Source organism: Thermobia domestica, chromosome 1 (assembly GCF_964235325.1).
Source record: "Thermobia domestica chromosome 1, izTheDome1.hap1.1, whole genome shotgun sequence".
Classification (NCBI taxonomy): domain Eukaryota; kingdom Metazoa; phylum Arthropoda; class Insecta; order Zygentoma; family Lepismatidae; genus Thermobia; species Thermobia domestica.
Window position 1 is genome coordinate 106,266,645 of NC_137454.1, and position 17,697 is coordinate 106,284,341.

Here is a 17,697-nt window from a genome sequence, read left to right on the forward strand (position 1 = left end):
ATTATTACGTTCATGTGTAAACATAAAGAATTTGACATAAAGTATCTCTCTTCTGTTCCTATCAATAGCTTCGACTATATCTTTTTCTTTCCTTCTGTCATCATTCTAGTAATAATAATAAAAATAAAAATAAATGGACACTGTTTTCCTCAGAAACTTGCGACTTTCAGGTCTATAGTTTAGAGCTCTACCGACAACAACACACTGGACATTGTTTATAAAAATACCGAAAACATTATTCACTAACTTATTGTCTACGGTTTGAACTACAAGAAATGATATTTCTTCGCGATAATGTGAATACAAAAGTTAAATGTTGTATTTCTACACAACTTTCCTTTCTGGGATGACTGGATAATTTTAAAAAACATCTATTGTTGTAAAGAAAATAAGAAGTAAATCTTCAGGAGGAATCGATCTGAGAACCCCGTGAACTTGAGCCCACAGTGCTACCGATTACATCATCAAGACCTGCTTGCAAGGAAAGCGCTACATTGAATGATTTGTCGAAAGAGTCCAAGCACTTTACATCGCATTGTATTTTTTCCCTTGTTTCGTTTTTATTGCGTTCAATCTGTGATTTTCGTGCAATGCACGAAAAAGCAAATACATTTTTTGGCTCGATGCCCAGGAATACTGTTTTAACTGATCAGCAAATAGAAAGCTACTGGCGAAATGATATGGGGTAATGTGTAGTATTTTATTTTCATAGCAGCAAGGAGCAAGATATTATCCCACAGAAAACATGCATTTATTTGTTTGACAGACAATACAAGTGATAGAGAGGAAACGTTAGATTAAAAAAAAAAAAAGTGTTACACTTGCACATTTACGTTCCCTGACTATCCAGAACATTTTTCGCCAAATTCATGATTTCTCTGACATGTTTTCATTTCCATGACATTCCCTGATTTTTCAGGACGTGGGAACCCTGGTAGGAAGAGTTGTAATTAAGATGAACTATAAAATCGCCCGCTTTCTTGTGTGACTGAGACACCGAAAATGTTCTCGTGTTATGAAGTGACCATAGATTGAGTATTAGAGCAATTGCTGAGGCTGTGAACTTGGTCAGGGAGTCAGCCGCATCTTAACGGAAGAATTGCAAAAGAGAAAAATTTGTGCGGTGGTAGTTCCCAAAGTGCTGTCACATGATCAAAAACAGTGCCGAAAGAAACTGTATATGGACATCTTGGAAAAGATGAACGACGACCCAAATTTGTTAGATTTGGCTGTAACTGTCGACGGAATTTGGATTTTCACCTACGACCCGGAAATAAAGCGACAATCAATGTAGTGAAAGTGCTCCGGCAAAAAAAAAAAAAAAAAAAAAAAAAAAAGTCAGAGTTCAAATTTAAGGAAATGTTACTAGTGTTCTTGACATTCGTGGGATTATAATAATTGATTGGGTTCCTAACGGACAAACTGGAAATCAACATTACTATTTTCAGGTATTGCGTAAACTTCATGAAAACGTTAGTGAAAAAAAAAGCTCGAGTTGTGGAAAAGTGAATGGACCTTGCATCAGGACGACGCACCCCCACCCACAAGGTATTATCCGTACAGCAATTTTTGGCTAGAAAAGGGAACATACTTTGCATCGGTTAATGAGGTTATAAAACGAAAAACGTACTAAAGACACTTACACATGAATGAGGAATGTCACAACAATGGCAGCGGCGAATGAAGAAGTGTGTTAAACCAGAGGCGGACTACGTTGAAGGTAACAATGACACCGACAGGAACCAATAATGTAAATATTCTGAGTCATTACTTCAATCAGTTTTTTCTTCTGTTCAACACCTCGCATATATATGACTTACAATCTGAAAAAAAAAAAAAAAAAAAAAAAAAAAAAAAAAAAAAAAAAAACTATGGGATAAGACATCCTTGGGGGTTGTAAAAATAATCGAAAATTACTTATATAGTGTTAAATCCATAGTTTCCGGGGTAGCTGAAATGAATAGTAACCTCCCCGATGTCATTCAAGTCTTAACTTTAACCTCTATCGTCATGGGGCTTGAGGAGGTAAGGCGTGAAAAATGACATGTCCAAAATGATCGATATTACTTTCAAATTCATAGCATTCGGGGTAGCTAAATTGACTGGTGACAGTCTCGATGGCGTTTGAGCCCAGGTTTCGGCAAGAGACGCGATAGCTGGTTCAGGAAATGATAGCGGCAACGCCACAGGCGTTGCTTTTCGGCATTTCACTCCTATTCAGGACAACCATCTCGAAGCCATTGCTAATCGTTATTTACTACACTCATATTGACAGGGGCAACGCCACAAGCGTTACTTTTCCTTGTTTACCTGCTTCACTCATTTCTTCACCTTCAAATATGATACACTGCATAAACCTTTTCCTCCCCGTGCGAAGAACTAGTATTTTAGCTAGTATATTATATTATATATATATATATATATATATATATATATATATATATATATATATATATATATATATATATATATATATATATATGGTTTGGCTTCTGCAAGTACCACCTGAAATACCGAAGAAAAGAGAAATGCTAGCGATATATGGTTTGCGTTAAACAGCAATATCAAATCAATATCAAATTGGGCTTGTCAAACGGAGGTATGGTGTGGTACGAAAAATATCGACAAATGGGGCATCAGGAAGTTTTTCTTTTTTTTTCTTTTTGTAATGGAATGATAAACAAAAACATGAATAACATGAAAGGGAACACGCGAAGAAATACGCCGCCATTTGTCTCATGCTTCTACTGCACATAGCAACAGTGGTTGTAAACAGAAACACAAGTGACCCACCTGATCAGTGCTTCGAGATGTATGCAGCCTGAGATGTCCGACACAGTAGTTCTCGGCATGGAGCAAGTTCGACTGCGGAGCCACGAGATCGTACTAGTTTATAGCAGGTAGTCGTAGTGGTAAGAGTGAAGATGTTTACAAACACAGAAAAAGGCGACATGTCCTGGCTATTGTCATATCTGTGGACAATAAAGGAAGAATGCCTCAGAAGCCTGCCATGTATACGCAGAGAGAGATCTGAACAAACGGCAGCTATCGCGACGTATTTTTGGTAAGCTCTTTGTGAAATTAAGGGACACTGGAAGTGTAACACAGCGACAACGTGTGCGGAACAAGCCAATTCAGGTGAGGTGGGTGTAACAAATGTTCTAGCCGTTGTCGCTATGAATTCACACAGTAGCTCCCGTCATATTGCCAGGGACGGTGGTGTAAGTCAGCGAAGTATATTATGCATTCTGCATACACACATGTTTCACCCAACCATATTTCCTTCCATCAGGGACTACGTGGGAATGATTTTGTAAAGCATGTTTCATTTTGCACATAGGTGTTACACGACACTCCAGATTTATTACATACCCTATTCGCCGATGAGGTAGCCTTTACCAATCATAGAAACGTTAACCTAAGGAACATGCACTATCAATTCATTATGCAAGTCTGTAACAAATCCACAATGGCTTCGCCGAGTTGAACGCCAGCAACCATGGAGTGTTAACGTCTGGCATGGAATTGTGGGTGAATATTTCCTTGAGACTTTTTTCATACATGGGACATTGAATGATGACCGATACATGCATTTCCTAGGAAATGAACTGCCAACATTATTAGTAGACATACCGCTAGAGACAAGGAAGGAACATGTTTGAATATGTTGCCAAATCGATGGATAGGACGGGGAGGACCTGTCAAATGGCTCGTTCTCCAGCTTTGACGCCTAGATGTTTTCCCCAAGGAGAAACTGAAAGACACTGTCTATTGTTCGTGTTTCTTCGTCTTTTCCCATGGCTTCTTACAGCTCATACGCACTGCAATACTGGCGGTCAAGTGGGTCACTTGTCTTTCTGTTTACAACCATTCCCATACTCATATCTGGCGTTACTATGTGCAGTAAAAGCATTAGACAAACGGCGTTGTATATCTTCGCGTCTGCCCTTTCATGTTATTGTCTATCGTTCCATATAAAAAATTCACTTCGTTCCTGATGCCCCATTTGTCGATATTTTTCGTACCACACCATACCTCTATTTGACGAACCCCATTCGATATTGCTGTTTACTGCAAACCACATATCGTTAGCGTTTCTCGTTCCTTCTTTATTTCAGGTGATATATATATGTAATCAATTTATCTTGCATATGGCTGATTAATAAAGACAGACAAACAACATATTTAAAATAATACTGACGGATATAATTCTCCACAAACTTTCTCACATTAGGTCTTCTCTTTCACGAAGAGAAGACGTTAGCTTGTTCCCAATGTTTTGACTCTAAGAAATCAATACGTGATAAATAATGTATCTCAATTGTTCAATGTATGATTCACAAGTAAGTAATCTCCTTAAGAAATACCTCCTCTGCGAAACTTCAGGTGAAGCCAAGCCACAACATCGAAGCATGAGACTAAGATCAAAACCGACACAACCGAAAACCTATAAAGGAGAACTCAAGCGTTTAATCGGGGTGGTTTTCTGTAAATCCGTGCTCCAGTGAAGAACTACGTATTAAGTATTGCTAAGCGTGAGTTAATTAACATAATGCTGTGCACATTATTACCAAAGCTTCAGAATTATTCGTGCTTTGTAATTTTCATAACGGTTATGCCTATACCGCACATTAGTGCGAACTTCAATTAAGTTGAACTATTGTTCTGTGGTAAACTTAAGCTGTGCGCAAACAGATATCAACATCACTTTGACTAAAATAACTTGATTGATGCGCCATAAGATGTAAAGCCAAAAGTTCAAGTCCAGACACAATAAGTGAATATCTTGAAAATCTTTTAGTGTGCATGAGCGTAAATTAACTACGGTGAATTCAGTGTACGACTGATTGTTACTTCTCTTCCCTTAAATTATTGTTTATTTCTTCGCAGAATAATTTTAACTTCGCTTTTTTTTTTTTTAAACGTTATGTACGAATTAAGACTAATCCCAAAGATATTTTTTCATGCACCAGTTTGTCAGAATAATTTTTGACCTGAAGTTTATTCAAATCGCACGTAATGTTTGAATTTATCCTTATAAATTAGCTCCACCATCATTAAAATTTGACATTAAGTGTACTTCAAATAAATCACCACTGACTGGTAACTTAGATCATTCGAATTTTTATGAATGTTGCTTGTTTAGAGAGAGAGAGAAAAAAAAAGCCTTGCAAAGACAATAACAAAAGAAGCAATTTGAGATGAGGGACCACTGTCAGGACAGGTGTCAGTTCCGAACTGTATCCCCGGAATTTCCCGCAGAAAATTTATTAAAATCATATATTTTATAATTTCTCGACTTTGATGTTTCTTTCTAGTAGTACAGCTTAGGCTTACATATCTTGTATTTTGTCTCCGACTTATGTACTTTGTATGAACAGTGCTTTGTGTGTGTGTTTCTAAACCATAATTTACTATTGCTAGTGAGCTAACATGAAATAATTACAAATAAGTTTAGTATTTTTATATTATTATTGTTGTTATTATCATTAAAGAAATTCCAATAATTAGGATAACAAATTACACAACCGAAGTATTCAAATACAATGGTTTTCGATTATAACAAAATAATCACATTATATACACATCTCTCACTCTTAAATTCTACGGTATCCAGGCACTTCATCTATGTGGTACTCTCATTTTCTTTCTTTCTTTCTTTAAATAAAAAAAAGAAAAGAAAAGAAATGACACCTACATAATACCCTTACAGTAAAAGAGGAAGAGAGTTATGTTTTACATGCAACAGATGCTCTAAAGTTATGTTTTACAATTACGAACTTTGATCCGCAGGAAATCACACTGACTAGGTCCTGAACTTCTAAGTACATAGGTTAGATGCTAAATGACAATCAAAGAATAACATAATTATTAAAAAAAATCCAATAAATAACCAAAAGTCAGTTTTAAAAGTATGCATCTATCAATGTGGATCCAACGATAAAAGCACGAAATAAAACTCCTGAGATCCGCTAAAGCAAAAACAGTAGTAGCTGCACGTATCTAGAATAAAGAAATAACGCATTTTTTCTTTCATTCTTAATGTTTTTCTAAAAGAATGCAAGAAACTCCATTCATATGTGTAATTGTTTCCAAGATATGCCTTCTTAAAACACCAGGAAAACTAACTTGTTGGTAGCCATAGCTTCTGAACTAAGTTCTACCAGGCATATAGTAAATGGGTTTCAGTCCATATTTTTGTGTGCACTATAACGTAATTTTGTATTTAACAAGTTAATAAGCTAAATTTGAGTAATTTATTTGTAACGTTAGTTACCAGGTCGCTGGCATATAATCACTATACCTGCTGCTTCGACTGGAAACGTGTATTACAATATTCTCGATGTAGAGACTCAGCATCATGTAAATGCTGTTTATTCATTTTATTATTATTATTATTATTATTTTGCTTCTAGTATACTTGATTTAGGCTAAAGAAACAAATTTAGCTTCAGCTGACCTCCTTCATTGTGTAATGTCCTCTCTATCATTTAAAACCAACCAACCAACCTTTTAAAAACCAGTTTTGAACTTAAAGCAATACGATTTGCAAAACTACGTTTTTTTTTTTTTTTTTTTTTTTTAAAGTGCATTTATTTGTAGTGTTATTTGAAGTAGTAGCATTAAACTCTCTTGCGCTACATCGTACAAGATTTATGGTTGGGCAAATAGCATGTGATATTACGTGATCACAGCATCGATTCTGAGTGCTATTAGTTGTGGTTAATTCAAATCAGGACTTTAATTCAGGTACCTCTCCAATTGTATCACGATTCTAAGTCAATTCCGAATAATAAAACTACGCACTTACTTTCTGCAAACTCTGAAATATTTTCATATAGTTTAGAACAGAAAGTCATATTGTCATATCCAACGGAAAGAAAATGTTATTTGTAGCAGTTTCTCTAAGCCTACCCTTATCTAACAGTATATACAATCGGAAGACAAATATTTTTTTATGTAAATAGTTGTTACTTATGATTATGAATGAACATTAAGCATTGCCTAATTCTATATATAGTAATTTAAAATTCGTAACTCGAGCTAACGATTTACTTTGCATTCTTATGTAAAACCAAATATATAAAGGACGGGATCTTCAATCGAACTTCATCATACGGCGGATCAAGGTACTGAAAGTAGCGTTATAGCATTTACTTGCCATACTCGAGGGTTCAAGTAATTCAAATAACAGAGGCCGATACAAAATAAACTATTAAAAGTCATTGTAGAAGATAATAAATCTTACTTCCCAATGTCACGGCGGTAAGTGACAATTTTTCACCTAATTGCAACGACTCACTTCCAATATAATGTCACTTGTTTAATATTAGAATGCGAAAATACGCTATGATGATCTCAAACTTTATGGCAGATCATAGCCTAACCAACTTGTTTTCATTACTCCTTTGCCATTAACATAACATGAAACTGACAGAAACATTGTACTCCAGTGCATTCAATACACATAAATACACATACGCATATTTGCAGGCACACCGCATTCTACAAACAATTCATCAAATACTAAATACTTTAACACAATTAGGTTACAAAAAACAAGAAAAAATATGCATGAGAACCTGCCTCAGGCCTTATAAACGACTAGTACTAAACATAAAAGTAGTCAGAATACTAACCTTAACAAAACTGCATTTAAAATTCGGATAACGCAAATTTCTCATCAACAAACTGTTAACAGTGGTCGTTACAATCCAACACAAATATCTAAAAAATACGCAATCGTCACAATCCAACAAATATCAAACAAGATGAAACTGTCACAATCCAACAAATATCAAACAAGATGAAACTGTCACAATCCAACAAATATCAAACAAGATGAAACTGTCACAATCCCAAAAACAATTAATCAAGGCTGACAGAACTATCACTGGTAAAGATTTCAGCATCAAAAAAAGAAATTCATCGACAATTACAATTATATGTACTAATCAGATGGGCTAAAACATATTTAAAAAATGTCACTATCACAGCATCCACCTATCAAAGGTGATTATGGTAAGAAAGCAAGGCAAAAACTAAAAATGTTCTCACTGAAACCATCCGTTTCACGTACTGATTCTATAAACAAACTAACAAATATATCCAGCTTATCCAAACATAAAACAATTATCATATCTAACATAATACATGTAAAAGCCTGCCATATATGCTCGTCTAAAAATAAGCCTAGTTACATGGATATTGTTTTCATATATTAGTAGGACAATACAACAAACGTAACATTCAGACAATATTACTATATTTATATTACTGCGCTTACTTTTAAGTAAATCTTGAAAATTAATACAAAACAGAATACCGGTTAATTCGGCACGCTTTTCATTCACACAAACGCTCCAAATGTTCCTCCTTACAACTCAAAAAATAAAGTTGTAGCTAATTCAACTGTCACAATGTATATCTAATTAACTAGTAGTTCCTTCGTTAATTTACGAAAGCTACGGATATTAACCAGTTAAGCTATTTCTACCATAATTTGTAAAATTGAGTTGTTCACTCATATTTTACCTACTGCGTAAATATTATACAAATATGCGTAAAATTATTTGTTTAACTAAATATTTCTACATATTAATGTTAAAATAAACCTACACTAAAAACTGAAAGGAAAAAATCATTATCAAATAGTTAGCTGGAAATATAATATTGACTTGATTTCTGTTCATAAAAATACTTAATTACAACATACAGTCGTAAAACGGAACCAACAAATAGTCAGTGCAATATGATTAACAACTGCGACAATAACTCGCTTCAAAACTTATACAATAACTAAAACTAAATAATACAGACTAGTACATACTTAAGTTAATAAAGGCACTTATTTGCAATATTTCTTTGGGGAGTCTACACAAAAATTACGTCATAAGTATTGATAACATTAATTTATTAATCTAATTCTTTTTCTTAAAGTAACTGCATATCTTTCTGGAAGATCCTATGCAATATAATCCTCGTTTTATCTGATGAATACACACCACTTCCATCGAAATTCATCAATTAATTATAAAGAATATATTTTTTAAACTAGTTTTATTATTTATGTCAGTATTGTAATCAGTAATATAACCTTCCATCACGGAATGAAATTACGTTTTATCACTAAACGTTTCTCATGGTGAATATTAATAATTAACGCTGTACAGAGGTCAATGAAAGTCAATGACTATTTTACGAGAATCACATTAATTTACCATACGCTTCATAAAATAAAATTTCCTATTTTCTAAATCATTATTATTCATAAAAATTAATATTTTAGCCACGAGTTTACCTTGTTAAGTAATTTAAAAGGGGAAAAAAAGACTAACTATTAACACACAAAATAACTTTTTGAGAGATTTTAGATATTCTCTGCAACATTTCCAACGAAAATATTTCACCATTAGTACAGTGTCCAATTTTAATTACAAAAACAGATAATTGCCGAATGTGAATTTTATTTTCTACCTAGCAAAGAAGTTCCGTTTATTTTACTATCAATATGCACACGGCGGCAGGAAAATCTGGACCACTAGGGGCTATTCTTTTCCTTGAGCCTATCAAACTTTACACAAAATTTCAAAACATTATACTACCTCCTGTTCAAACGAAGACAAAATTATATATTTTCGCTAACCATAATACTCCCCTTGGTTAGACATGAGCATATTTGAATACAGAAGATTTAATGTATTTCTTAATTTAGCGTTTCCTCCCCTAACAAATAGTTTTGTGTGCATACGAATATATTGTAATTTGTCGATATCCAATATCCTAAGTTTTCTTCTGAATTATGGTCGGTTGTTGTTTCACGAGCTATCCGAACGTGGAACAACCCAACAGACAATATGAAGAGTTCTTCAATGAAATATATACATACACTAATATTTCCCTTGTGTTTCATTCTGTTTACCATAATAATATAAGACCTTCTTTGATGACATTTGTTGTAACTCATAAGCTCCTCTAATATTAATTCCAATTGAGATATACCCAACTTGAACAGCTTGATTATACAAGTAATGCTAAACTTGGTCTCACGATGTTACAAACACCACCTACAGGATTGAAAATCAGTGATTTTCGCTGTAAACGTGGCTTCCGAACATAAATAATGCAGATATAATAAGCTTTTAAAAGAGCAGAATTAGCATTACTGATATGAAACTGAATTTATTACGACGAATAATCCCGAAGCACAACACAAAAGGCTTCACAACTCAAAGAAAGAAATCTTTTATATATCCTGCAAAGGCTACTAATTTCAATTAAACAATGGTATTCCTATCACTGACGAAACTGTACTCTCCATTTTCACACGGACTCTTTGGGCATTGTACACTTTGAAAACCTTGTCAATATTTACTTCATAAAATAAGCTGCACCCATAGAATAAATGACATATTCAAGCAACATAAAAGATTTCATGTTCTCTGTTTCAATCTTTGTAGTGTCAAGTTGTCTGTTTAATTGCGAATATATGTACAGTCATGCTCTAAAGTCCTAGTCATGCATCTAACTTTCAAACGCTCTTTCTCACACACCAAGCAACCTTGCTCTACACTTTTTAAAGTGAGAAAAAAAATCTGTGAAAAGAAAAATGAATCACCACTTTTCGTTTCCATAAATATATCTAGCAACAAGGTTTTTATATCATGTAGTAAGCCATACATGTAATACACAGCCATTAACTCAGTTTTGAGTACGTACCCAAACTTAGTAAACTTACTGTACTCATCGTTCTCCCAAATCTCTTTAATCTTCCAAAACTCCCACAAACAAACTAGTTCTTCATTTATTCCCTCTCCTCCCCTCATGATGGAAATCCTACCTATAAAATACCGTACCTCAACTCTTACGGCTAATTAACAAGTAACATCCTACTATTTCGAAAGAGCAAATATGGCAGTACTTTTATTTTTTTCCTTTTAACTTCAGCGTGACAACGAAAATGTTAATACTGGAGGAATAGGAGGTGGTGCTGGTCCACACCTCTGAACATTGTTATGTTTTCTTGTTAGGCCGCGTCTGTGAAGAGTATTCAGCCACGGCAGTCTTTTCTCCATTTTCTCCGAAGCATCCACAGTCATCTGGTGGCAGTCACTGATATCTAGGTACTTCAAATCACGACAATTTTCACCTATTGCCTCAAGACTTAGGTCACTCAACTGCTTGCAGTTCTGTAAAGACAATTTTAATATTGATAAGGTAAATCAAAAATGATAATACAATTTTTTTCACTAAAAATATAAACAATTTAACAAACATATGTACTATAAAAGAAGCACATAGCTCGATAAACTTAAATAAATTGTAACCATTGTACTTAATTTTATCGTCAGTAGTATAAATACAGTAAAGACGTGGTAATGGCCATCAAAGTAAGTACCAGTTTCCTTTCCTAAAGTTTCTGTTTGTAACAGTCAATTATCTAGGCTTGTAAGAATTAACTGATCATAATATTTATATATCTAAGAAAATGACAAAACTTCTCGGGTCTTTGATCAAGATGTTTACAGAAAAAGTTAAAATAAAATACTATAGGGTCTGTATAGAAAGTAATGATATATATTTCTGATGCAATTGTATGTCGAGGAGCACTCCAGGTAGATTCGATGGAGGGGGAAGTATGCTTCAAACAGCACCTTGCGTCAGTCACCTACGAGCTTCAGTCGGGTTCATATCGTGGTTTAAGTGGAATCCTGTATATAGATTCCGTCGAAGCTTACAAATGCAACGTTCAATTGAACAGCGCTACGCCATAAAATTCAGTGTGGGACTTGGAAAACCAGCTATGGAAACGTTAGCCATGATCCATCAATTGTTCGGGAGTGAAAATCTATCGAAAGTTGCTGTTTTGAGATGGCACAAGTGCTTCAAAGATGATCGCGAGAGTGTGAAAGACAAACCGAGCGCAGAACGTCCGTCTATGAGTAGAACTGAGGGAAATGTAAACGTGTGTTGAATGTGTGTTTATACACATGTTGAACTCACAATGGCGGTTAAGTGTTCGAATGATCGCAGACCACGTAGGAATTTATAAAATGACTATGCACACCATTATTATCCGAGAATTTGCAAATGAGAAAAATCTGTGCCAAGCTCGTCTCGAAAGTTCTAACAGACGACAAAAGACACAGCTGTGCTTGTTTGCTAAGATGATTTGCAGCGCGTTCAAACAGACGCAGTTTTTAAACAATGTGATAATCGGCGACGAAACGCAGGTGTTTGAGTACGACCCAGAGACAAAACGCCAAAATATCGGATGATACACAGTAGCATCCCTGTGAAAAAAAAAAAAAAAAAAAAAAAAAAAAAAAAAAAAAAAAAAAAAAAAACTCGAATGAGCAAGTCGAAGGCCAATGCCATGCTCATTGTTTTCTTCGACACCAAGAGGTCACCACGAATTACTACCTGAGGGACAGACCATCATGGGTGCCTTCTACGTGGAAGTGCTTAAAGATTGAAAAGATCAACCGAGTGAGATCAGACACTGTCACCAATCTGAAGTTGTATCATAACAATGCACCAAGCCACACTTGCTTCGTGGTCAACGGCTACCTGACCCGGAACAACATCGCACCGCTTTTCCAGTCCTCCCTCTACAGTCCCGATCTTCCCCGGCGGTCTTTTTCCTGTTCCCCTGAGTGAAGATAACCCTCACAGGACACCGCCATGGAACTGTAGCAGAGGTCATAGTGACTTCGACGTGCTGCTTAAAGGATATTCCAGAGAAGTTTCCAGAACGCCTTCCAAGCGTGAAAAACTCGTTGACAGAAGTGTGCAGACGCCCATGGTCCTATTTTGATGAATTTTATTGATTTATAGTGATATCTTCAATGCATTTTCCCAGGATTTGATCTCATTACTTTTTGCATAGACCCTGTTTGCTGAGTAAAAAATATAAGATAGGTGGGGCAAATTAAAAAAATCGAATTTTATTTGTAATTGTGATTACTGAAAATTCTTTGCACTTCCTAGCTTTCAGCCCCCTTCAAGATCTTGTTCACGGAGGGTAAAAACAGGAGCAAAAACAATTAACATCGGGAAAGATAAAAAGATATGGACTCAAAAGTATATTAAAATAATCTGGTGATTTGTACTTCTCACTAAATTACAGTATTCGGTTTAATTTTCCCATGAACTCATAATTGTACACTTTTATAAAATAAATGTTTTTTATATATATATATATATATATATATATATATATATATATATATATATATATATATATATATATATATATATAAAATCTTGCTACTGACCTCTCTAAATGGTCATATTTTCGACCCGTACGTGGGAAATAGTATTCTGACTTGAAATAAACATCAAATTTGGGTAAAGATGACTCGCGTTTGCTTAAGTTAATTCAGTCTATGAATAAGAATCTGAGAGAGGTGGGTGGTCAAATTTTTCTTTTCCTTCTTTTTAAATAAAGATTGTAAGCTCCCCGACAAAAAATTTGTCACCCCCGTGCGAGAGCAAGGCTCGTCGGCAAACAGGTTCAGATGGCGTATTGGTCGAATCACATGGCCAAATGTGCATACACTGCCTCGAGGCGATCAGAGGGCATTACTGTGGAATGACACAGAACCGATCGGAGTGGTGTGTGTACGGCAAGATGGGGAAGAGCGCGGACGTGACGGAGTGGCAAAAAGGTACAATCCTTGGCCGTGCCCATGGCCACACAGTGATGGAAGATGCCCGATTTGTTGGTGTTCCGCGGCGGACTGTTCAACATGTCTATAAGCTGTGGTGTAACACACGTGGTCATGAAACACGACGCCAGAACTGTGGTCGGAAAAAAATCCTCACAGATCGGGCACGAAGACAGGTGTCCAGGCTTGTGAATCGAAAACGCTTTCAAACCCATTAGGAATGACTGCAGTCCGTGAATGCAGGCCCAGTTCAACCCTTCAGTGAGAAAACATTGCGACGGGAACTGCATGCAATGAACATATGGAGTTGGGTACCTCGCAAAAGGCCACTGCTCACACATGCACATAAAGTTGCTCGTCTGCAGTGGGCCAATAATCATCAATCATGGACAGTGGCAGACTGGCGCCGTGTCATATTGTCTGACGAATCACGGTTTTGCCTGTATTTGAATGATGCCCGGTGTCGTGTCCTCCGACGGCCACATGAAGCATTTCACCCGCAGTGTGTGGAAGGTCAGGTACAGGCCGGGGATGGGTCTGTCATGTTCTGGGGGTGTTTTTCGTACTATGGGGTGGGTCCAGTCATTGAGGTGTCCACGAACATGAACAAACACGTTTATTTGAACATCCTGGACGAGCAGGTATTGCCCTTCAGTCACTTTCTTCGCGATGACTTTGCTATAGACACCACCATTTCTCAAGACGACAACAGCAGGGTTCACAGAGCTGGACCCATATGTGACTGGTTTAAAGAACACTCAGGTACCCTACCACACATCGAATGGTCCGCAAAGTTGCCGGACCTCAACCCAATTGAGCATCTATGGGACCAGTTGGAACAACGGGTGAAGCGTCGACATCAGCATCCCCGACGTTTGGTGGAATTGCGTGATCTTATCCTCCGTGAGTGGCTTCAACTGGATGTGACGGCCTTGCAGAACCTTGTGGACTCCCTTCCCGACCGCATCTAGGCGATTAGCAAGGCAGGGGCGGCGCTACACGGTATTAATATAAGTACCAAAGGGGGGTGACTAATTTTTTGTCCGGGGTGCTTATTATTTGTATTTTTCGTACTAAAAAAATAGACTTGTCAAATATTATCAACAGAATGAGTAAAGAATTTACAGTCATTATTCTTATACCCTGCCCTGATTGTACTATCGCTGACAAGAAAAAAATCTACATATATTTTCTTCTGGCACAGACTGTATTGCCGACTGACCACGGACATATCAAAAAGTTTTGATAAAAAACATAGTCCAAATCAGCATGTACAGTACAAAGTAATCCCTTGCCTGTGTACCATATACAGGGTGATTCTTTTAAAACACGGATTTCATTTGGGTCTAGAATTTCTAACTGAAGTCCGATTTTCATGCGGTTTATGGCAAATGATCAAGGAAGAATGGAAGATTTATGGGACTATGTGTACTGGTTTAAATTCATCCGGGGTAATATCGATCACGCCTCATGAAAAACAACAAATTTTCGCTAGTGTACCTTACAATTGGAATGAGGTTTTCGATTTTTAAGCAAAATTGCAGAATACAAATTAAGTGTTAGTTCAGAATACAAATTAAGTGTTAGTAACACCCATATATCACATGTGGATACCTATAGCCGGTTTCCTGTCACAAACGACGGAGAGATTTCTTGGGCGACCTAAGGAGTCGATAACTGACATCTTCCACAACAGCCGCCTACGGGGTCCGATGCATCCCTGTCTAACTCAGAAGCGATCCTGTTTCTTCCCATTTATTTACTAGCGACCACATTATGTTCCTGTCTGGGGCAGAACGTGAAGTAAATGTGTTTCTCAATGCCCTTTGCATAGCAACAACAAATTCCCTTCTCCAAAACGTTTAACGACAAACTCGTATTGTTCCAATGAATACACTATTCCTACTGTGACCTGACCATACTCACACAGTAGCACAGAACAGTACAGCACAATTCCCAATACAGTGGCCCAGTTTTCTGCTTCTTCTTGACCTTGGCGAGGTTGCGACCTAACGAAAAAAAACTCAGATCTCCACACTCCACCACACCTCGTTCCAATTGTAAGGTACACTGGCGAAAATTGCTGTTTTTCTTAAGACGTGATCGATATTAACCCGGGTGAATTTAAACCAGTAAACATAGTCCCATAAATCTCCCATCCTTTCATGATCATTTGCCACAAACCACATGAAAATCGGACTTCAGTTACAAATTCTAGACGCAAATGAAATCCGTGAGTTTTAAAAGAATCACCCTATATACAATACAGCACAATGTTCTAATATTTAATGCAGAATCGTTTCTACAGGGCCAACATTGTCTTGTAAGAAGAAACGGGAAAATGATATATCATCAAATCACAAAATTTCTCGTCCTGAAAAACAATATACCGTAGGAAATCCGTGTTGATCCATTTTCAAAATAATGTTTTAATAGATTACCAGAAAAAAAATAAAAAATAAATACTTAAATTAAAAAAAAATCGTAGTTGATAAAACCAGCTACATAAAAAAATATAGGTTTTAAATTCCAATACTTTCTTTACCTTCATACCATCATGATAAGTCAAGTTAACATTCGTGAGCCATCTAATTCAAATCAGCACAAGATTTTAGATCGACCTTTATACAGCGTGGTCCGGAAGTGGGCGTACCCTTAATTGGTGTTTTGTGATGGTTTTACCTACATTTGTTTGGTAACATTGCTTGGCATTGTCTGGCAACATTGCTATCCATATTCATTTGTTTTCTGCTTGGTAACAGTTATTTGCAGTGAAGTGGGAGTAATCAACAATGTGTGATCAAAATCCATACAGCATTGAACAAGGATTAGTTGTTGCGGTTTGGATTCACGAAAGGCGTTACACAGGTGACACCATGGAAAGTGCTAAAGTAAAATTTACAGACCGCTTTCGTATTAATCCACCAAGAAAAGCAACAATGTTAGGCTGGGAAAAACGTGCATTTGTTACGGGCAGTGTGAAAGACCTTCCCCAAAGCGGTTGACCGATAAAACGGAGGGAAACGTGCCTGAAGTGGAAGTACCAGTGCAGCAGTCGCCTTCAAAATCAACACATAAAAGGTCTTCGGAGATTGGTATTCCTCGGACCACCATAATGAGGCACATGAAAGAAGATCCAAAATTGAAGGTTTACCATCCAATGCATGTGAATGAACTGAGTAACGCCGACATGGATGAGCGGAAAGAGACATGCAGAACTCTCTTTAAGTCGTTCCCTTCCAAACGATCCTGCGGCAGTCCTCTTCACAGATGAGTGTGCCATCTACCGAAGTATGCATTCTCGGAACGTTGTAATGTGGTGTAAAGAAAACCCCCGGTTTTACAAAGAGATGGAGAGAAACCCACCACACGTGATGGTGTGGGCTGGAATGAGTGCAACACACATATTTTGGCCTTACTTCTTCGAAGACAGTGTTAATGGACATTCTTACCTGGAGATGCTTAATGAGTGGTTGGTACCTCAACTGGAAGAAAATGGTATCAAACACACTGATATAATACAGCAGGATACACTGTTGATCGTCTTGAGCTCCTGTGAGTCCCAAAACAGTTAACCTATCCTGCGGATGGCTCAGTCTTGAATTTTTTCTTCGTCGGAGATATAGGGTGTTTCCACTACATAATCTGGCGCTTTGATTCTGGCTCATAGTGATGAACCCATGTTTCATCGCTGGTGACTCTTCTGCTTAAAAATGCATCACCTTCGTTGTTGAAGCGAGTGAGTAAGCGTTGACAGACCCTAACACGAGTGAACTTGTGTTCTGCAGTAAGCTTTCTTGGTACCCACCGTGCACAGACTTTATGAAAACCGAGCTCGTTGTGGATGATTGGATGGGCAGAACCATGACTGATGTTCAAAGTAGTTGCTACCTCATCGATAGTGATTCGCCTATTCGCCAGAACCATCTCTCGAGCTTGCTGAATGTTGTCATCTGTAGTGGAAGTTGATGACCGTCCTGCTCCCTTTTCATGCGTTACACTTGTTCGACCACTTTTAAACTTCTCG

General features: G+C 36.8%; 1 protein-coding gene across 1 annotated transcript in view; it reads right to left on the reverse strand.

The window, feature by feature from the left end:
- Positions 1–5,453: 5,453 nt before the first annotated feature.
- Positions 5,454–17,697, reverse strand: part of LOC145687956 (uncharacterized) — a 31,013-nt gene continuing 18,769 nt past the window's right edge. The window contains exon 5 of the mRNA XM_081761559.1: positions 5,454–11,189. Coding sequence (XP_081617685.1) covers positions 10,944–11,189 — 246 coding nt within the window. The 3' untranslated portion in view covers positions 5,454–10,943. The remainder of the gene's footprint in view (positions 11,190–17,697) is intronic.